The sequence below is a fragment of the Nomascus leucogenys genome, chromosome 1a, assembly GCF_006542625.1.
Source record: "Nomascus leucogenys isolate Asia chromosome 1a, Asia_NLE_v1, whole genome shotgun sequence".
Lineage (NCBI taxonomy): Eukaryota > Metazoa > Chordata > Mammalia > Primates > Hylobatidae > Nomascus > Nomascus leucogenys.
The window spans coordinates 37,814,583-37,837,548 of record NC_044381.1 but is presented as its reverse complement, the minus strand read 5'-3'; the positions used below and the strand labels follow the sequence as shown (position 1 = coordinate 37,837,548).

Below are 22,966 nucleotides of genomic sequence, written 5' to 3'. Positions count from 1 at the left end.
ACTTTAAAGCCCTCAATAGGCCAGGCACGGTGGCTCACAACTGTAACCCCAGCACTTTGGGAAGTGGAGGCGGGAGGTCAGGAGTTCGAAACCAGCCTGACCAACATGGTGAAACCCTGTCTCTACCAAAAATACAAAAAAAATTAGCTGGGCGTGGTGGTGGACGCCTGTAATCCCAGCTACTCAGGAGGTTGAGGGAAGAGAATCGCTTAAACCTGGGAGGGAGGTTGCAGTGATCCAAGATTGCACCACTGCACTCCAGCCTGGGCGACAGAGTGAGACTCAGTCTCAAAAAAAAAAACAAAACCAAAAAACCAAAAGAACAATGTTTTCTCCATCTTAAACATACAAAGGCATTGGCGTGAACGTATTTGTGTGACTAGAGAGGGTCTTGCTGTTTTTCAGTGATGTGGAGCCGACTGCACCGATGGAGGAACCCACAGTGGTGGAGGAGTCCCAGGGCGCCCCAGAAGAGGAGTCTCCAGCCAAGTAGGGTGTTTCATTCATTCCCCATTGTGGTGTTGGTTCTCTTCTTAATGATTTCTTTTTTCTTTTTTTTTTTGAGATGGAACTTGCTTTGTCACCCAGGCTGGAGTGCAATGGCATGATCTTGGCTCATTGCAACCTCCACTTCCTGGGTTCAAGTGATTCTCCTGTCTCAGTCTCCTGAGTAGTTGGGACAATAGGCGTGCACCACCACGCCCGGCTAATTTTTGCATTTTTAGTAGAAATGGCGTTTCACCATGTCGGCCAGGCTGTTCTCAAACTCCTGACCTCAAGTGATCTATCTGCTTCAGCCTCCCAAAGTGCTGGGATTACAGGTGAGCCACCGCACCTGGCCTTTCTTGATGATTTCTAAGAGCTCTTCACAGACTGGGAATCTCAACCCCTTATCCTTTCACAGAGGGCTGACCTTAATGTATGAATGACTGGTGATCAAACTAATTAATAATTAGTTCAAACAACCTAATGAATATCAATGATAATTAATGGGTGAAAGTTGGGCATTCTGTCCTCTGCCCACACGCTCTTTTCCAGCAGCTTGTTAAATTCCTTGACTTGGAGTAGCCTGACTCTTGTATGGACCTCTAGTGTCTCGTCCCCTCTGTGCTCTCCCAGTCCACCCTCCCTCTCTTTTCATTATATAGCTTAGATCCCGGCTCCGTCTCCAGCACCCTTCCAAGTTCTGTTTTTCTGGGTTTTTTTTTGAGACAGAGTTTCGCTCTTGTTGCCCAGGCTGGAGTGCAGTGGCGCGATCTTGGCTCACTGCAACCTCCACCTCCCAGGTTCAAGCAATTCTACTCCTCAGTCTCCTGAGTAGCTGGGATTACAGGCATGTGCTACCATGCCTGGCTAATTTTGTATTTTTAGTAGAGACGGGGTTTCTCCATGTTGATCAGGCTGGTCTCGAACTCCCAACCTCAGGTGATCTGCCCATCTCAGCCTCCCAAAGTGCTGGGATTACAGGCATGAGCCACCGTGCCCGGCCTCCAAGTTCTTTTTATTTTTTTATTATACTTTAGGGTTTTAGGGTACATGTGCACAATGTGCAGGTTTGTTACATATGTATCCATGTGCCATGTTGATTTCCTGCACCCATTAACTCGTCATTTAGCATTAGGTGTATCTCCTAATGCTGTCCCTCCCCCTCCCCCCACCCCACAACAGTCCCTGGAGTGTGATGTTCCCCTTCCTGTGTCCATGAGTTCTCATTGTTCAGTTCCCACCTATGAGTGAGAACATGCGGTGTTTGGTTTTTTGTCCTTGCGATAGTTTACTGAGAATGATGTTTTCCAGTTTCATCCATGTCCCTACAAAGGACACGAACTCATCATTTTTGATGGCTGCATAGTATTCCGTGGTGTATATGTGCCACATTTTCTTAATCCAGTCTATTGTTGTTGGACATTTGGGTTGGTTCCAACTCTTTGCTATTGTGAATAGTGCCGCAATAAACATACGTGTGCATGTGTCTTTATAGCAGCATGATTTATAGTCCTTTGGGTATATACCCAGTAATGGGATGGCTGGGTCAAATGGTATTTCTAGTTCTAGATCCCTGAGGAATCGCCACACTGACTTCCACAATGGTTGAACTAGTTTACAGTCCCACCAACAGTGTAAAAGTGTTCCTATTTCTCCACATCCTCTCCAGCACCTGTTGTTTCCTGATTTTTTAATGATGGCCATTCTAACTGGTGTGAGATGGTATCTCACTGTGGTTTTGATTTGCATTTCTCTGATGGCCAGTGATGATGAGCATTTCTTCATGTGTTTTTTGGCTGCATAAATGTCTTCTTTTGAGAAGTGTCTGTTCATGTCCTTCGCCCACTTTTTGATGGGGTTGTTTGTTTTTTTCTTGTAAATTTGTTTGAGTTCATTGTAGATTCTGGATATTAGCCCTTTGTCAGATGAGTAGGTTGCAAAAATTTTCTCCCATTCTGTAGGTTGCCTGTTCACTCTGATGGTAGTTTCTTTTGCTGTGCAGAAGCTCTTTAGTTTAATGAGATCCCATTTGTCAATTTTGCCTTTTGTTGCCATTGCTTTTGGTGTTTTAGACATGAAGTCCTTGCCCACGCCTATGTCCTGAATGGTATTGCCTAGGTTTTCTTGTAGGATTTTAATGGTTTTAGGTCTAACATATAAGTCTTTAATCCATCTTGAATTAATTTTTGTATAAGGTAGATACCCATGCACCTTCAACTCTCTGGCCCTTTGGACCTGCTGCTGTAACTTGCTAGCAAAACCCCTCCTGGGTGCCTCCACTATCTGCCTTCTCTCTGTCTGTTCCCACAAGCTGAGCACTACAAGTCACATCGTGGGCCCGGTTGGGACCCCAGTAAATTCCCGGTCACTAATATTCTGAAACCAGGCCTTGGCGATCCCCAGTTCTTGGGTTCACTCTTTCTCCGACCTTCTCTAATGACTGTTTTAATTTCTCCTCAAAACCCTGGCACTGCCTCCCACTGTACCCTTCCCCCATCGTCCTCTTTCATTTTCTGGATGCAACGTTTCCTCTATATCACAGAGTAATTGTGATCCATTAGGTGGCAACTTCATCATCCTCCCACTGCCAAAGATACAAGACTGCTACACCTGCACGCCTCCTGGGCTCCTTCCCTTGTGCTTACCATCGGGGTGCCATCCCCCCTCTGACCTCTTCATGCTTCAGATCCTCTTTCCTACTGACTTCATGAAAACTTGAGTTAGCTTCTTCCTTTTTTGGTATATTCATCTCCTTCCTCTCAACCCTAGTCTTCCAGTCAGCATTTAAACATGCTCAGTCTGTCTTTCGTAAGTGTCCTCTGGACCCCACATTCTCCATCAGCCGCCTCTTTCAGAGTTGCGTGTGGCCTTCTTTACTTCCTCCCCTCCACTTATTCCTCCCCTCCACTTATTTAGCCCAGGCCTGGCTTCTGTCCTCACTGTCCTTCTGAAACAGTCACCATGTCTCCAGATCTAATGGATGCTGCAGTCTGCGTCTTTTTGACCTCTCAGAAGCATTTGACTTTATTGATTTCTTCGTAAACGTGCTGTCCTGTTGGTTTCTGTGATCACTCTGCTCTTCTTTTCCTTCTGCCTCTCAGCATCTCCTTTGCAGGCTCATCCTTGTCTTTTGGGTCTTTTAAAATGTTAAGTTCTTCAGGGCCCTGCCTTAGGCCTTCTCTTTCTATAGAGTTTCTTTATAGGATCTTATGCACTTCTGTGGCTTAAATTGTCATTTACACGCTAACTCTGGAATATGTATCTCTGGCTCCAACCTTCAATGTGGGCTCCAGGCCTGTGGTTCCATCTGCCTACTGGACACTTTCCTGGGACATCCCAGATGCTCCTGTGCCCAGCCTGACCAAGACTGAGCTGACTGCTCCCCACACCTGTGGTCCTCACTCGGTGTTTCCATCCAGCTCTACAAACCAGAAACCTATGAGTCATCCTTGGAACTTCTGTCTTCTTGACCCTCCTCTTTCCAAAACCCAGTCCTTCCCTCTGTTCTGGTGATTGTACCCCTAAATACCGAGCATCACCACCTACCAGCATTGTCTAAGCCATTGTTATCTGGACCACCGCTGGAGCCCCTCATAGGGCTCCCTGCATCCTCACCTTCTACACCAAGGTGGTGTTCACACCGCATTCTGATTGTCATGCCCCCACCCCTTGCTTAAGACCCCCCAATGTCTTCCTGTCCTTTTTCTGTCCCCTGTTCTGACCTGCAGAGTCCTGTGTGGTCTGGCCCCTGCAAAACCCTCAAGTTCAGACATTCCTGTGCCTTCTCTGGGTTCACCATGAGGCCTTTATTTCATGTTCTCAAACGTACTTTTATCCCACCCCTGCCCTCACACTTGCCATACAGCTTTCACAAGTGTTGTTTCTTTGTTTTCCCAAACCCCCTTTACTCTTCGCCTATCTATCTCTTACTCATCCTTCAGCTGCCAAAAGGCAGGGTGTCTAGTAGTTAAGAGCACAGACATTGAACCAGTGTGATGAGTTGAAATCCCAGCTCTGCCACTTACTAGTTGGGCAAGTTATTTAATTTCTTTTTCAGTGGCTCAGTTTTCTTCATCTGTAAAATGGGAATAACAACGTCCCTACATTATAGGGTTCTTGTAAAGATTTTGTGTGTGTGTGTGCATTCGTGTCCGTGTCCTAAAGTGGTGCCTGGCATGTAGCTAGTGCTTTATCAATATCTGCTCTTATTGTTACTTACTTCAAGAGTGAAAGGCCACAGTGATTGATGATTGTGAAATCTGTATTCAAAACAATTTCAATGTATTATTCAAAACAAGAAATGTGTTTCATTAAATAAGTAGGATTAACAGTTTATGAATATTTAGACAGTGAGCTAACTAAGGAACTAGATTAACAGTTTATATGAATGTTAAGAAAGTTAACTGGATACCTTCAGGAGAACATTATATCATTTTTGAGCCAATAAACATTTATACAAATTCAGGTAATATAAGGCAGAATAATAGAGAGTAAATTATAGTATTGTTCTAATCTATAGAATTGATTGAGATACTCTAGCATTCATAATATTAGACAAAAATATTTAGTCACTGGGAAAGAAAATAAAGCTTGTTGACTGTCTGTCTGCAATATCCCAGGAGAGCTAGCTGGAAAATCTTTCTTTCTCTTTTCTGCTGACCTGGGGGGAAAGTGAGCATCTATTTGGAATTGCAAGTGCAATGCAGGTATTGAGTGACTGTGCTGAGAGATTCTTTTTTCTGCACTGCCTTGTCAAATTTTAACATTATTACTAAAATTTCTAATAATACAATTATAATTTTTTGATACTCTAAAAGTTGGGCTGGTATCCAAAAAATACATTGAGTGATAGCGATGCTCTCTGGTCTCAGCCCTGTTTGAGTGTTGATTTTGCACTCTGGCTTCTGGCATTTAGCCTGAATGTACATTCAGTGTACCTCTCAGTTCTAGAATGTCTTTAGAGATGAATCTAATGTACTCTTACTTATGTTCAAACACACAACCCAAAGGGCACTTCCATTTTTCTCAAATAGGACATATTTTACTGATAATTATATGTGCAGTGCCCTTCCATCCTTCCATCTTCTTCCTTTCATTAAAGAAGTACTAACCGTTCCTTGTTGCATGGTGTTCTAGTGTCCGACGATACCTGTGACGACTCCTTGTATTTTGTTTTAAGAATAACTCTAACATTGGCCAGGCGCGGTGGCTCATACCTGTAATCCCAGCACTTTGGGAGGCTGAGGCAGGCGGATCACAAGGTCAGGAGATTGAGACCATCCTGGCTAACACGGTGAAACCCAGTCTTTACTGAAAATACAAAAAATTAGCTGGGCGTGGTAGCGGGCACCTGTAGTCCCAGCTATTCAGGAGGCTAAGGCAGGAGAATGGCGTGAACCCAGGAGGTGGAGCTTGCCGTGAGCCGAGATCATGCCACTGCACTCCAGCCTGGGCAACAGAGCAAGACTCCATCTCAACAAAAAAAAAAAGAAAAAGAAAAAGAATAACATTTTTAGAGCATTTGCTGTGTGCCAAGAACTGCTGTAAATGCTACCATGTCTTAATGCATTCAGTTCTTTGCCACTCCATGAAGGAGGAGCTACTGTTATTCTCACACTGAGACAGAGGTTCAATACCTGCCTAAGGTCACCTGGCTCATGTGCAGAGCAGGAATTTGAACCAAGCAGATGCATAGGCATTCATGCTCCTCTAGTGAGTGGTAGGAATAGCAAAAAGTGCTGTTCAGAACACCTGCTGGTAACTCAGGAGAGGGGAAAAGATGTTGGCCCTGGAAGGTAAGAGCTGCCGGGATCTCTGAGCATTTCCCTACTCAGGAATATGGAGCATCAACTCTCATCCTTCCTGAAAAATACTTTATTAAAAGAAACTGTGAGGAAGCAGTAATACAAACTATCTGCAATAAATTATTTTTATTGTAATCGGTTTCCTAGTGTATTTGCTTAAACAATGACGATTTTCTTACGTTTTAGGTTAAATTCACTTGTCCCAGTTAAATATCTGATTAGTAAAGCTTTATTTCTGGAACCTACTTTCTTTGATTCACTGCACTCTTTCATATATTCAGGTGAAAAGGTATTGCCTGAATGGAAATGTGGACATTTGAATTGATGTTTTGTATCTTTCCTCTGCGCATAACATGACTGTTTTCCTTCTAGGTATATTTCTCTGCCCCCTTATTCCCTGAATCTCAGTGGAGCACAGAGGTTGAGTGTGGGCTTTGGAAACACAATGGCAGGATTGGAACTTGCCTGTTCTATTTATTTGCTCGCTATGTGACCTCTCTCTGCCTCAATATTCTTATCTGTAAAATGGGATATTAATTATATCTAACTATTGATATCACAAAATAATATAAAGCATTTTGAATAGCATCTGGCACATGGTAAGCATACAGTGTTAGCTAGTCTCATTCATTTCTAATTAAAGGGAACTGTGGTTAAAGCAGTATGATTTCTATAATTTCGCATGTTTAGAAACAAATATATAACTATCAAATTTGTATATAGCATTATTCACATTACCATAGATTGGACCACCTTATATCCATAAGTCACTTTGCTGGAAAATTCCCTCCCAAAAGTTTTTTATAATAAACCAAGGATTGTGAAGGTCTTTGAATTACTCAAAAATGGGGGTGTTAAAGCAATAGCAGTTATGAGGCTCTCAGTTGTTAGAAATATACTTGCATGAGTCCTTCCTAGAATCAAAGGATACATCTCTTCCTGTTGAATATTTAGTCATTGCTAAAACTGCCGGTAAAACTGTACTCAGAACCAATCAAATGGGAAATGGGTTATGCGTCACAGGATTGTCATAGTGTGTGTTTGCTAATAACTTTTAGTGGGTAGGGAATAAGGTTAAGGAGTCTGTCCTTGGTGATACTATGCTGCTTTCAACGTGGCTTGTTGAAACTGCAGCTGATAAGCAGGGAGGGATATGGGGCATCCGTGCCTCTATTCTTGAATGAGGTGCATTCCAGTCAACAGCTTCAGGCTGATACTGCTGAAGGAGGCTGTAACTTGTAACTAATCTGAATTACACTATATGCTTTACTTTATGTGTCTATACACAGTTTCAAGCTTGCATTTCATATATACCTCATCCTTTTGTGATCTAGTTCTTTGTTTAGATATGATGTCCTTTAAGCAAACAAGCAAACAAACAAACTCTGTTAATAACAAGTACCTCTGTGGCCTTAATGTAAAATCTATTCTTTCTAGAATTGAATTTTCTGGAATTTATAAACTTGTATTAGGTCGTCTTAAGTATGAAAGAATTACCAAATTTATAGCATTCAGTTCTGTTGACTTTTAAAATTCTGTCACAAGTAGGCTAAAGAAGATTTATGATTCCTTAATATTTCTTTATTTGTAGCTGTGTATTAAAATTTTATATTATGGAAAATTATAAAGTAGTATAAAGAACTTGTAAGTAAGTTGTTCAGCTTAAAACTTACCAAATCACGGCCATTCCTGTTTCATGCATATTTCTGCCAACTTCTGCCTCCCCCAGGGTATCATATGCCACTCATAAATGTTTCACAGTGTTATACCTGCTACTGTTTTTTAATAACATAACTGGAATACCATTACTCCATTATAACTTTTTTAATATCCTTGATATCATTAATACCAAGACACTTCTTCAGTTTCCCTGATTGTCTCAAAACTTTTTAAAAAGATAATTTATTTGTTTGAAATAATATTGAAATATACATGTCAATTGGTTAGTCTCATGTCTGTTTTTAAAACAGCTTTGGGATATAATTCACATCCAATAAATGGCACTTATTTAGCACGTACAGTTTTACAAGCATTGATATATTTGTACACTTGTGAAACTGTCACCATGAGCAAAATCATGAGCATAGCTATCGCCCCACAAAGTTTCCTAGTGTTCGTTTGTAGGCCTTCTCTCTTGCCCCATTTCCCCCCGGCAGCCAGTGATCTACTTTCTGTCACTACAGATTAGTTGCAGTTGCTCTAATTTTATATGAATGGAATCATGCAGCTTGTATTCTTCTTTGGTCTGTGTTCTTTCTCCGAGCATACTTACTGTGTGATTTGTATCCGTTCATTCCTTTTCATTGCAGAGTAGTAGTCTGTTATACAGGTGGTCCACCATTTATCTGTTTACCTGGTGGTGATCACTGAATGGTTTCCAGTTTTTGCTCTAAAGCTGCTATGAACATTTTTTTTTCTTTGAGACAGAGTCTCACTCTGTCACCCAGTCTGGCATGCAGTGATGCAATCTCGGCTCGCTGCAACCTCTGCCTCCCAGGTTCCAGCAATTCTCCTGCCTCAGCCTCCTGAGTAGCTGGGATTACAGGCACCCGCCACTACACCCAGCTAATTTTTGTATTTTTAGTAGAGACGGGGTTTCACCATGTTGGCCAGGCTGGTCTCGAACTCCTAACCTTGTGATTCGCCCTCCTCGGCCTCCCAAAGTGCTGCGATTACAGGCATGAGCCACTGTGCCTGGCCTGAACATTTTAATATACAAGTGTTTATATGGATATACACTTTCGTTTCTCCTGGGTAAATACCTAGGAGTGGAATGGTTGGACCAAATGGTATGCATATATTTCACTTTGTAAGAAGCTGCTGAACTCTTTTCCAAAAGGGTTGTGCCATTGTTATTTTCTCACCAACAGTGAGAGTTTACTTCTCCTACATCCTTGCCAGAACTTGCTATGATCAGTTTTCACAACTTTCAGTCATTTTAATAGGTACATATCTCATTATGGGTTTTTGTTGTCGTTTTTTTCTTTTTTTAGGGACAAGATCTTGCTCTGTCACCCAGGCTAGAGTACAGTGGTGTGATCATAGCTCACTGTAACTTCTAACTCCTGGTCTCAAATGATCGTCCCACCTCAGCCTCCTGATGCCCAGCTAATTTTTTACTTTTTTTGTAGAGATGGAGTCTCACTTCCGTACCCAGGCTGGTCTCCAACTCTTGGCCTCAGGTGCCGCCTCGGCCTCCTGGAGTGCTGAAATTACAGATGTGGGCCACCGTGTCTAGCTTCATTGTGGTTTTAATTTGCATTTCCCTAATGACTAATAATGTTGAACATTTTTTGCGTGTTATTTCCCATCTGTATTCTTTAGTAAAGCTGCTTTGATAAAGAACCACTGCCACCAGGGACTTGATTGTTTCCAGGGCATTTGGGTGGACAGAGACGGGAAATACACCCACACACACATTATAAGATAAAATATGAGTTCATTCAATATTTCCAATTCGAAGTTACGATACGGGATTTTTACCTAGACTGCTTGTTTCTCCTTTTCTTACATATTGAAAATTCTAGTTCTGAGTAACATTGTGCTTTTAATCATTTGTTGCACATAAAACAGTCACAGCATTACCAACACTACCTTCAGTAACACAGTTACTGAAAAGTTATGTCGAGGAGGGAGATGAGTAATCAAATTTGTATTTCAAAATCATTTGAAATAGTTTCTCTTGATGGTTATATCACCAGTTTCATAAACATTTAGGTTACTTTGATTCATTTTACTTTCAAATTTTAGAGATTGAATTTTAATTTAAATCTGTTTTATAATTATGTAAAATATTTACATGTTTCCAAAGTTCAGTCTGAAAAACATGATTTTTTTTTTCTTCTTGAGATGGAGTTTCACTCTTGCCCAGGCTGGAGTGCAGTGATGCAATCTTAGTTCACTGCAACCTCCGCCTCCCGGGTTCAAGCAATTCTCCTGCCTCGGCCTCCCAAGTAGCTGGGATTACAGGTGCCTGCCACCATGCCCAGCTAATTTTTGTATTTTTAGGAGAGACGGGATTTTACCATGTTGGCCAGGCCTGTGTCGAACTCCTGACCTCAGGTGATCAGCTGGCCTCGGCCTCCCAAAGTGCTGGGTTTACAGACATGAGCCACCGTGCCCAGCCAAAACATGGTATTTTCAAATAGCTTTTATCCCTGTTCTTTTCCTGGCTTATATTCTAATTTAAAAAAAAATGCTGGCTGGGTGCGGTGGCTCATGCCTGTAATCCCAGCACTGTGGGAGGCCAAGGTGGGTGGATTGCTTGAGCCTAAGAGTTTGAGACCAGCCTAGGCAACAAGTGAGACCCTCCCCTACTCCGTCTCTACAAAAAATACAAAAATTAGCCGGGTATGGTGCTGCATGTCTGTAGTCCCAGCTACTCTGGAGGCTGAAGTGAGAGGATCCCTTGAGCCCAGGAGGTGGAGGTTGCAGTGAGCAGAGATCATGCCACCGCACTCCAGCCTGGGTGACAGAGTGAGACCCTGTCTCAAAACAAAACAACTATCTATCTCCATCTATGCTATGCATATATATTTGTGTGGCTCTCCAAGGTACTGTACACCCCTCCTTGCTTTTTTCTCATTCACTCTGGAAGGTGCTCCATAGCAGTATATACAGATAGTCCTCATTCCTTTTTTAGCTGCTATACTATAGTTTTTTCACCAAGTTCTTTTCTAGATAGGTTTGGGTTGTTTCCATTAATTTGCTGTTCCAGTGTCTTAGTATCTTTTAATATTTTTGCCAGTATATATTTGAGATCTATATTTTGTTTTTTTTTTTTTTTTTGAGACGGAGTCTCGCTGTCGCCCAGGCCGGAGTGCAGTGGCAGGATCTCGGCTCACTGCAGGCTCCGCCCCCCGGGGGTTCACACCATTCTCCTGCCTCAGCCTCCCGAGTAGCTGGGACTACAGGTGCCCGCCACCTCGCCCAGCTAATTTTTTGTATTTTTAGTAGAGACGGGGTTTCACCGTGTTAGCCAGGATGGTCTCGATCTCCTGACCTCGTGATCCGCCCGCCTCGGCCTCCCAAAGTGCTGAGATTACAGGCGTGAGCCACCCCACCCGGCCTATATTTTGATATTGGTACTTTTCCAGCATTTTATTGTGAAAATTTCAAAACCCAGCAAAGTTTAAAGAATTTTATAGCTAACATCTATACTTACCACTACCTAAATGCTACCATTTATATCTTATATATTCATTTTACATAAGTATTCATCATTAATCCATGTTTTTTGACACACTTCATAATAAATTGTAGACATCTATACACTTCCCCCTAAATAGTTCAACATGCATATCACTAAATAGAATTAATATTTGTTTACAGTTTTTTCTTCTGATATAAAATGTATATACTGTGAAATGTATAAATCTTAAGTGTACATTCACTGTTTTGACAAATGCATGTACTTGTGGAATCCAAACTCCTGTCAATATACAGAACATTACCAATCACGCCAGAAAGTTCCTTCATATTCCTTCATGTTACCTTTGCTTTGATGTTTTTTCTACCATCAGCTTGGTATTGTAGAATCACTGCAAATTTGTCTATTTTGGATACTCTGTGGTTAGGTTTCTCTACTGATTTTGCTTATATTTTTTATAACATTGATCTGTGTATTTCTATAATAGAACCTTAAATTACATCAGCTCTTCAGTGAAGATACAGATTTGATTCTCTCCTCACTCCCCACCTACTTTTTTTTTTGGAGACAGAGTCTCGTTCTGTTGCCCAGGCTGGAGTGCAGTGGTGCCATCTTGGCTCACTGCAACCTCCGCCTCCTGGGTTCACGCAATTCTCCTGCCTCAGCCTCCTTAGTAGCTGGGATTACAGGGATTACAGGCGTGTGCCACCACACCCAGCTAATTTTTGTATTTTTAGTAGAGACGGGGTTTCACCATGTTGGTCAGGCTGGTCTTGAACACCTGACCTCGTGATCCACCTGCCTCGGCCTCCCAAAGTGCTGGGATTACAGGCGTGAGCCACCGCGCCTGGCCTGTTTTTTCCCTTTAAACACCTTTGAGATATAATTGTCGTACTATAGCACTCAAATCTCTAAGTATATGGGCCAGGTGTGGTGGTTCAGACCTGTAATCCCAACACTTTGGGAGGCAGAGGCAGGAGAATAGCTTGAGGCCAGGAGTTCAAGACCAGCATGGGCTACATGGCGAGACCCCGTCTCTACAAAATTGTTGTAAAAATTAGCTGGGCCTGATGGCTCATGCCTGTAGTCCCAGCTACTCTCAGGAAGCTGAGGTGGGAGGATCCTTGGGCTCAGGAGGTTGAAGGTATGGTGAGTCATCATCATGCCACTGTACTCCAGCCTGGCCAACAGAGTGAAACCCAGCCTGTATCAGACAAATAAATGAATAAATGACTGAATGCATGGATGGATGGTTTGGGGTATGTTACATTATTAATTTATTTAAATTGCAGTAAAAATAACATAAAAATTGCCATTTTTACCATTTTAATATATACAATTTAGTGGCATCAGTAACATTCACATTGTGTGTAACCATCACCACCATCCATCTCTAGAACTTTTTTTTTTTTTTTTTTTTTTGAGATGGAATCTCACTCTGTTGTCCAGGCTGGAGTGCAGTGGTGTGATCTTGGCTCACTGCAACCTCCGCCTCCCGGGTTCAAGTGATTCTCCTGCCTCAGCCTCCTGAGTAGCTGGGACTACAGGCACGTGCCACCACACCCGGCTAATTTTTTTGATATTTTTTTAGTAGAGACGGGGTTTCACCATATTGGCCAGGCTGGTCTCCAACTCCTGACCTCATGATCCGCCTGCCTCAGCCTCCCAAAGTGCTAGGATTTTAGGCTTGAGCCACCGTGCCCGGCCTTGTAGAACTTTTTCATCACAAACAGAAACTCTATATCCATTTAACACTAACTCCCCATTTCCCCCCAGCATGTAGTAACCTCTATTTTACTCATGCTTATGAATTTGCCTATTCTAGGTGCCTCATCTAAGTGGAATCGTTCAATGTTCCTTTTGTGCCTGGCTTATTTTAATTATTAGCATCAAGTTTTCAGCTTCATTCATGTTGTAGCATGTGCCAGTCTTCATTTCTTTTTTCTTTTTTGTGTGTGTATTTTTGCGATGATTTTTCAAATCTGCAGTTTTAGTCCTTTTAAAGTGTACAAGTCAGTGGCATTTAGTACATTCAGAGTGTTATGCAACCATCACCATGATCTAGCTCCAGAACGTTGTTATCATCCCAAAAGGAAACCTCATGCCCATTCAGCAGTCACTCCCTATCCTCCCTCCCTGCAGCCCTGGCCACCACTGATCTGCTTCCTGTCTGTGTGAAAATGGCTCCTCTGAATATTTCATGTAAATGGAATCATACACAGAAGGCTTTTCTGCCTGGTTTATTTCACTTGCATCATTTTTTCAAGGTTTGTTCATGTCGTAATGTGTATTAATACTGTTTCTTTTTATTGCCAGATAATATTCCAAAAAATGTGCCAGATTTGGTTTATCCACTCATTAGTTAATAGACATTTAGGTTGTGTCCACTTTTTGGCTATTATGAATAGCGCTGCAGTGAACACTTGGGTTTAAGTTTTCATGTGGATGTATGTTTTCATTTCTCTTGGGTATAAACCCAGGAGTGAAATTTCTGGGTCAGAGACTAACTCAGCTTAGATTTTTGAGGAACCGCCAGACTGCTTTCCAAAGTGGCTACACCATTTCACATTCCCACTGGCGGTATATGTGGGTTCCAGTTTCTCCACATCCTCCCCAGCACTTGTCAAATGTCTTTTTGATTCTAACCATCCCACTGGGTGTGGACTGGTGCAGCTCTGTGGTTTTGACTTGTCTTTCTCTAACAGCTAATGATGTGCAACATCTTACTGCCTATTTGTATATCTTCTCTGGAAAAATGTTTACTCAGATCCTTGCCTTTTTTGGGGGGAGGGTGGTCATTTGTCTCAACTGAAGAAGACTTGTGTCTAGAATTCATAAAGCATTTTTTTTTTTTTTAAAGAGACAGTGTCTCACTCTGTTGCCCAAGCTGGAACACAGTGGCCATTCACATGTGTGATCATAGCTCACTGCAGCCTCGGATGCCTGGCCTCAAGCGATCCTCCCACCTCAGCCCCCTGAGTAGCTAGGACTATCGGCATGAGCCACCATGCTTGGTTGTTCATAAAGAATTCTTTATGTATTCTAGATAAAAGTCCCTTATGAGATATATTATTTGTAAATATTTTATCCCATTTTGTGGACTTTTTACTTTCTTGATGATGTCCTTTGTAGTATAAAAGTGTCCGATGACGTTCAATGTATGTACTTTTGTTGCTTGTTTTTTTGGTGTTATGTGGAAGAAACCATTGCCCAATCCAGGGTTAAGAAGGTTTCTGCCTAGGTTTTCTGCTAAGAGTTTTATATTTTAGCTCTTGTATTTATGGTGTGAGGTAGGTCTAACTTCATTCTTTCTTTTGGTGTGTGTGGATATCAGTTGTCCCAGCACCATTTGTTGAAAATACTTTTCATTCTCCATTGAATTGTCTTTGGCACCATGGTTGGAAAAAAAAAATCAATTGACCATAAATGTGAGGGTTTATTTCTGGACTCTGAATTCTTTTCTCTTGATCCACATGTCTGTCTTTTGTTTTCTTTTTAAAACTCGTTAATTTAAAGAGGGTATTTACAAAAGTATGCATTTATGAGCCACTGCTTTAAAACTTCTGTTTATGGTGTCCTGTATTTTATTTCAACCCATTTTCCATAATTACCTCGTTTTGTCTGTCATGCTATCTGGAAGGGAGTGCCAGTGGTGAAGTGTGATGTTAATGTCATCAGGATGGTGATGTTCTCATTTTTCAAAGATTGCTTTGAACAGATAGGAACTATCTTCTGTTGGCAGTGATGACATAAAATGTTGAAAATGAAATATGGAAGCTTGTGAGTCAAAGATTTCCTTACCTTATTTGCATTTGAAATGCAGTACCACAAAAATATGTTGAATTAATGCTTATAACTTTTTCTTTAATAAAGTAGACATTTTAGTACCATCAAAAAGTATTCTGTATACATCTCTTTATAGAGTTCCTGAGTTGGAGGTAGAAGAAGAAACCCAAGTTCAAGAGATGACTTTAGATGAGTGGAAAAATCTTCAAGAACAGACCAGACCAAAGCCTGAGTTTAACATCCGGAAACCAGAATCCACTGTTCCTTCCAAAGCCGTGGTGATTCACAAGTCAAAATACAGAGATGATGTAAGCATTGCATTTCGTATGTAGAGGTAATCTTTACTTTTACCTTACTGGAAGTGAAATGGACCTTTCCACTTCTGTCTTGAAAATGGAACATTAGTAGTTGGCGCTCTTGTTTCTAATCAGAGATGATGCATGCCTAATTTAACTGTATCTTTATTGGTCATTAAGGAAAGGAATTGAAACGAGGTATTGACAGAAGCACAGAGCAGTTAGAGTGACAGTGCATCTTCTGCTCACCCTGGGACTATGCAGGGACTGTACCCATACTGTGTGTTAACTGTATTTCATTTTTCTCAAGGGAGAGTTACAGATTGTGTCTTCTACAATTCAAAGTTATTCAAAGGAGAACTACACTCTATATTCTCTGAGTAGTTTACTTTCAACTCTGATTCTTGATAAGGGCATTTCACTATGAGTAGTTGATGGCTTTTTTTTTTTTTTTTTTTTTTTTGAGACGGAGTTTCGCTCTTATTGCCCAGGCTGGAGTGCAGTGGCGCGATCTTGGCTCACCGCAACATCCGCCTTCTGGGTTCAAGCGATTCTCCTGCCTCAGCCTCCTGAGTAGCTGGGATTATAGGCATGCGCCACCACCCTGGCTAATTTTGTATTTTTAGTAGAGACGGGGTTTCTCCATGTTGGTCAGGCTGGTCTTGAACTCCCGACCTCAGGTGATCCACCAGCCTCGGCCTCCCAAAGTGCTGGGATTACAGGCATGAGCCACTGCGCCCGGCCAAGTAGTTGATGACTTTTTAAACTGTGGTTGAGGTTCCGTGCGCTTCTGACATCTTTCCCATGTTGGTTCAGCAGCCAGCGTGCTGCGGGGGTTGCTCAGGGAGCTCCTCCGTGTTGTGAGGCCTTATTGCACACGGCTTAACGTCCACCTCTTCTCAGAAGCTTCAGTTTTGCAGGGAGAGGTTTCGGGGAAACATCTAGCAGCATATGTTGATAGGGATGCCACGGGGTCATCGAGTCCCCGACTTAAGTTACTGAACTTAAGGCTAGGTCCACTGAAGCATTCTCATTATGGGATTTAGAATCTGTATCATTCCGTTACAGCTTGATACCAGTCGCTGTGTCGAGGTGGGAGTGAGCAGGTTCTTCCTCTCTGTGGGGTATTAGTCATTGATTTTCATTTGGAATCTCAGGAATATTATACTATTGTAGAGTTGTCATTTACACTTTGGTTAGTTTCATTTTCTGAGTGAGTACTTTGATTAAGGGTCATTTAAGATACAGGGTTCTTGGGAGGCCAAGGCAGGCGGATCACCTGAGGTCAGGAGTTCGAGACCAGCCTAGCCAACATAGTGAAACCCTGTCTCTACTAAAAATACAAAAACTAGCCGGGCGTGGTGGCAGGCGCCTGTAATCCCAGCTACTGGGGAGGCTGAGGCAGGAGAATCGCTTGAATCCGGGAGGCAGTGGTTGCAGCGAGCTGAGATCACGCCATTGCACTACAGCCTGGGCAACGAGTGAGACTTCGTCTCAAAAAACACACACAAAAAAAGATACAGGATTCTCTCCCACCCTCTTGTTTTGGTCAGTCCAAGCTGTAGGAGGCCTTACTGAGTTTTGAGCTGTTCCACAAGAAATGGCTTTTTGTAGACATAGGCGGCCAGAGCTTTATTTCCCTGGCAATCTCTGGGAGGTGTTTTCTAACTCCATTAGCTAGCTGGGTTGGTTCTCTACCTGTCCACTTCCTTTGTTCTTTTTTGTTCTAGGCATTGTAAATAAAAATTTCTCTAAAACAAATGTGCTGTCAGGATTGAAATGTGCAGCTGACGTGTTAGGTAAAAATAGAAGCTGCTCTTTCTTAATCCACACCAGATTTGTCCTCCCAGGCTCCAGAGGTCTCCCGGGATATTTGAAGCAAGTGGGTTAGCTGAGTCATCGAGCCTGGTCTCAGTGAAGCACACATCTTGGTCCTTGTTAATCTTGGAGGATTGAAGATTTTAGCTAGGAATTGTTCTTAAAGCAACACAAGCCAGATCTTGGGTTCATCAGTTTACTTTGTTCTGGACACCTGAAGAGGCAGAAGCACTAGAATACCTAGCAAAGTTGAGACCTAGTAACAACCCCGTGTGAGGCACTGGGCAGTGAAAGCACTTGGGCCAGGGCCAGCTGGAGCTGCAAGCGGAGCCCAAGCCTTAGACTGTGTGTCCAGTCCCTGCTCCACTGTCCCGAGGCCCTTCCTGCCCCTTCCTGCAGTGGGAGGTGACTCAAAGCAGGGCCCCCAGGGAGACCTTACCAGCGCTTCCCTGCTGAGTGGCAAACAAGGCAAGGGTTGAGTATTTTGCCTGTTACTATTTTTGTGTGTTTCTTTTTACAGAGTGCCAGTGCTCCTGGACTGTTTTTCTTCACCCTTTTAGCATTAAGCATCCAACTACCTAAAGCCTCTGCTTTCTTTTAACCTGAGACCTCAAAGGGGACACAAATGTTAAACATGAAGGCTGTCATGAGCATATGGCCTAAAGGTGTTGATGTGCTCATGGAAGCTTTGTTCCATTTCCTGGTTGTAGGAATGTTTAATGTTGTAGCACTTTGGAGATTCTCATCTGAGATCACTGACATATTTTCCTTTCTGTAGGTTTTTACTTTACTTAAAGTGGGGTTTTGTGTGTGTGTGATCCGTTATTATGAGTTGAAGCCAAATCAAATTTGGATCAGATTTAATTAATTAATATAGTTGTCACAAGAGATAGAATTTTAACGAAAGCAGTTCTTAAAAAACAGCTTGACTTCTTTGTGCAGTGTTGGTAGAACACTCAGGTAACCATACTCTGTTTTTATAAAATTTCTCTATATTTTGAGTCAGAATTGTTTATTATAAATCATCTGATTTTTAGCACATGGTATTATAGTCAGCACCCATGCTGAAAGGAATTTCTCTGTTAAGTTCTCTTCTGGGAAGGGGATATTTCCTTATTTATCAAAGCATTTGTGAACAGATAAGACAGAAAATAAGCAAAAATGAAAACTTTTTTATCTCAGCAAAATACACTTAGATATAAAACATGTATATTGTTTGCTATTATTAGTCATGCCAAATCTTACATCTTAACCTGCTCAGCTGATAGAAATTTGGTCCCACTTGAAATCATAATAAGTTCAAAGATGTTTGGATTAAGATTATAATTGCAAGAATGTGGGACTGCAAAACATACAGAACTCACTGTCTTAGAATTGGAACAGCAGTGCTGTTTTCCTTTGTCCAGCTCTGCAGCCCAGGGCCAGAGACACATCCAGAGAGTGGCTCTGACTAGCCCCTGATGGTGTTTTAGCTCCTGTGCAGCACATTGCAGCCACTAAGCCAGATGAGTGTGGGGATGGCTGTGGACTTGTGCGTGTTTGATGCTGTAACTGTGTTTCAGATGGTAAAAGATGACTATGAGGACGATTCCCATGTTTTCCGGAAACCCGCCAATGACATCACATCCCAGCTGGAGATTAATTTTGGTAACCTCCCTCGTCCTGGGCGTGGAGCCAGAGGAGGCACCCGGGGAGGCCGGGGAAGGATCAGGAGGGCAGAGAACTATCGACCCAGAGCAGAAGTGGTGGTAGGTGTCTGTATTATAAATCCCGGATGGTTTGGTGAAAGAAGTAAATAAGGACAGTGCCCTGGGCCCAGAACCAGGATGGTCTAATTTCAGAGGGTCATCAGTTTCTGCAGTCACTTCTTTCTGTAGCTAGTGTGGGACTGATGTTGGGGCATTTGGACGGTGTTGTAGCATCATGGACGTCTCGCCTAGAGACCATTCTGTAGCCCTGGCTTCCAGGGTCTGCTGTGAAGGCACTCCCAGGATGGGAGAGAAACTCACTCTCATCCGCATTAGACGAGATCCCCAGGCTTGGGATTGAACTGGAGCACCTGACGTTTTGCTTACTGTGGCCTGATTGTATGCCTTGGGCTCAGGTGATGCTGTCAGAGTGGACAGAATCTTTCCTAAGATCTCAAGCCCTTTGTGAGGGGACCTTCCTCCACCCCTCCCCGGCTCACCTGCCTCACACCATCCTCAGCCAAGGCTGCCTGCTTCTAGCTCTCAACACAGCACGCTCCTTACCCCTGGCCTCTGCCCGCTGGCCTCCGTTCATCCTTCCAACCTCACTTCCTCACAGGTTTCTTTGATCACATCTAGACCGGTCAAGGTTTCGGAGCAAAGGAGTTTCTTTTCATTGAAGCCTGATCTCCGTGTGCGACTGTATTCCCACTGGTGTGGCTATCAGTCAGTGGCTGCTTTTGCTCATTATCGGTTTACGCAGTGCCACGCAGTGCCTGGCATGTAGTAGGTGCTTCCTAATGTGGTATGGACACTTATTCATTGGAAATCAGCCCTGAGGCCCCATGGCACAGACCCCTTCTCTGTGGCTGGTCTTGGCAATGCTCCTCTTGCTGCCCGGTTCCCTCGCTCTAGGGAGCAGCCCCTGGAAGCAGTGTCTATGGTTTGTTTTTGCTTAAGCAGGAGCAAAAACACAGTTTTTGCAGGGGGAGGGGAGTAGAGGTATATTTGGGGCCAGAATGGAAATAGGTCTATTCTGAGATAGGAAACACATCCTCACTCCTTTCCTATAGCAGAGCTCTAGCCCCTGCAGCACTCCAGGGCGTGTGTTGGGAAACCGCTGTGAGATCCAGCGCCACCCACCTCTTCACTGGCATCTGTCCCCACCTTCACAACCTGTGCACGCCCCCACCTCAGAACTGCCCTTAGGGCCTGACCCCGCCCCCATCAGGTCACACTGTTTCCCAATCCAAGTCCTTGTTCCCTTTGCTCATCTGTTGAGGTTCATCCCAGGGAGAACCTTCTCTTCCCACAAAACCTTACCTGACCTTCGTGTCCACTTTGCCACCAAGTTGCACTGGATGGCTCTCCTGTGGCCCCTCCGTCCCAGGACGTGTTAGTGAAGCTCCTGACTCGATGGTCAGTTTCTCCAGCACCATGAGCTCCCCTAGGATAGGCACTGTCTGTGCTCCTCGTCCTCCCTCCAGTGCCTGGCACGCAGTAACCATTATATTTACTCAGTGAAGGACGTGCCCATGCAGAACACCCCCAGTAAGAGCTTGCAGGACGTAGGAAGGGAGGCAGCTCCTTTTTCGAGGAGGCCGGAGGCCTGTGTGGGAGGGGAGCTGTACTTTCCTGGGTTAGCAGTGACCTGTGACTCTCCCCTTCCCACTGTGGGTCCTGCCTCTAATGCAGGCCCCTCAGCATTGGTGCAGGCCCTTGTTATCCCATTGGGATATTGGGAATGGATGAAGGAGCAGTGGATTTCAAAGTATTTCTTTGCTTCTTTAGATGCAAGATGTCGCCCCCAACCCCGATGACCCGGAAGACTTCCCTGCGCTGTCTTGAAAGAGCCCTGTTTCCCGGCACCGCGGAGCTGCATTGCACACCTGTGGAGAGACTTTTCCGGCTGGGCCAAGAGAGTCAGACTCTAAGAACAATAGATGTTGCTTTTCCTGTGTCGTGTGAATTTGTTGCACTTTTTCGGGCTGGGCTGTTAGAGGGGCTTCTCCAGAGGCTCGAGAGCAGGCCATTTCCCAAGAAGAATGGTGACTGTGTTTTTACTGAAGGAATTTCAAATGAAGAACAGGAATAACGTTTAAAATGTGTACATAGAGATAGTATAGACTCCTCCGCGGAAGCATGGAGGGAAAGGAGGTTGTAAAACAGACTCCATGGAGACTCTTAGGAAGCAGTAGATTCCCGGAGGCTGTGCCTTTAGCATTAGAGGAAACACATAGAGCTGGAACTGTTAATGGAAAGCAGTCACAGCTGAGTTTTCAGAGACCAAGAAATTAAAATACAATTGCACTTACTGTTTACTTGTAAGTGTTATCTACTCTCCTGGAATATTTTGAGTTCTGGTTTTCACTTAACCAATCATTTAAAAATCGCTATTGTGTAGCCACTGGCCACCACTCTGTGACACAGAATCAGAGAAAGTGTTGATTTTTAATGGTGATTTAAACTACCTCGTGGTTTCTGTGTGTGTGCACACACACATCTAGTGTTTGGGTGGTTTTTAGGAGGAATATTAAGTATATGACTTCAAAAACCATGTTATTTAACCTGCCAATCAAATGGAAAGGGATCATGGCAAAAGCGAATACCGCATCCTTCTTCAGAACTAGAGTCAGAGTTTGGCAGCTGTGTACAAAGGCTTCTGCCCTCGGCTTGGGCAAAAGTTGTAAATAACTAGTATTTATTAAGCACTTACAAGCAGTTTTTCTCACTTAGCCCTGGCCCCAGTTCTAGAGTTCCTCTTTATTGCTTTTGGTGAAAGTCTGGGGTTGGGGGTACACCTCAGAGGTTCAGTAATTCACCTGGAGTCCCACCCTGAACAGAGCTGGACCCAGAGCCACACATGCCCAGGAACACACACTGTGCTGGGTAGGAAGTGGGCCTAGGAGGGCCTGCAGGTCCAGGCAGCTGTAGAGCTGCTAGAAACTGGGGTGTTGCTCTCCCCGCTTTCTCATAGACACAGAGGTACTGTCTGCCTGTTGTCACACAGTTCATATGCTCGCTTGAGATGGAATCTGAACCTTGGTCCCAGGATCTGTGCTTTTTCCCACTTTGCCACACTATCTAAGGTGGCTTTGAACTGGAACCCAAGTGCAAATAAAGGTTGGTATTCGCTCCTGACTTTGTGTAGAGAAAACAGTCCTTTGGTTACTCCCAGGCCACAGCAGTCGGTCGTGATTTTGTTGAATAATCAAAGTTGAATCTGTACACGTCAGGGTCAGTTAAGGATGTTTGCTTTGGGTGGTAGCCTACTTTTGGTCTCTTATTAAATTATTATCTGAGTACTAAGGTTTATCAACTGAGTGTTTTCTTCCCTTTCCTGGAAAAGGCAATGGATGCAAGCGCCCTGATTTCTGAAATCTGAACCTAGCTGGTACAACATCAGGGCTCTGTCATGACTCAGTGGCTTTGAAGCTGTCACACTGTCATTTTGCCTAACCGCGGCTTTGAAGATGAGCCAGAGAGCTTTGAAGAAAGTTTCTTTAGTGTTGTGAATATACTTGAAAAGCCCACAGCACTTGGTTCAATGTTGCAGTTGCAAAAACATCGACAGTTCCTATCCCATAGAGCTGCTGAGTCATGTGGTTGAAGACAGTTTTGGGGAACCCGGTGCACGTTCTGAACCTGCAGTGGGCTGTGTTTGCTTACCAGGGCTAGCTGTCGCTGACTTGGTCGTGTGCCTGGATGTAGGCGTTTTGTTGGCGCCCTTTCTGGATTGTGTCAGGTTGTACATAGCCTCAAGTGTTCCAGAGAAGCCAGGGAGGACAGAAGCGAAGGGCAGGGGGGTGTCACCAGCATTCCGTAGGGACAGTCAGATGCGGAGGCGGCAGGACCTTTTGGACCACAGTGCCCCGGCCAGACTCCTCAGAGGTGCTTGTGACGTGGGTGTGGACATGTCCTGGGGCAGCGCACCCTGGG

At 43.6% G+C, this 22,966-nt stretch overlaps 1 protein-coding gene across 1 annotated transcript in view; it reads left to right on the top strand.

Moving 5' to 3' along the window:
* HABP4 (hyaluronan binding protein 4) overlaps positions 1 to 22,332 on the top strand; it is a 43,809-nt gene extending 21,477 nt beyond the window's left edge. The window contains exons 5-8 of the mRNA XM_030799162.1: positions 406 to 489; positions 15,362 to 15,533; positions 18,902 to 19,087; positions 20,819 to 22,332. Coding sequence (XP_030655022.1) covers positions 406 to 489; positions 15,362 to 15,533; positions 18,902 to 19,087; positions 20,819 to 20,875 — 499 coding nt within the window. The 3' untranslated portion in view covers positions 20,876 to 22,332. The remainder of the gene's footprint in view (positions 1 to 405; positions 490 to 15,361; positions 15,534 to 18,901; positions 19,088 to 20,818) is intronic.
* Positions 22,333 to 22,966: the final 634 nt, after the last annotated feature.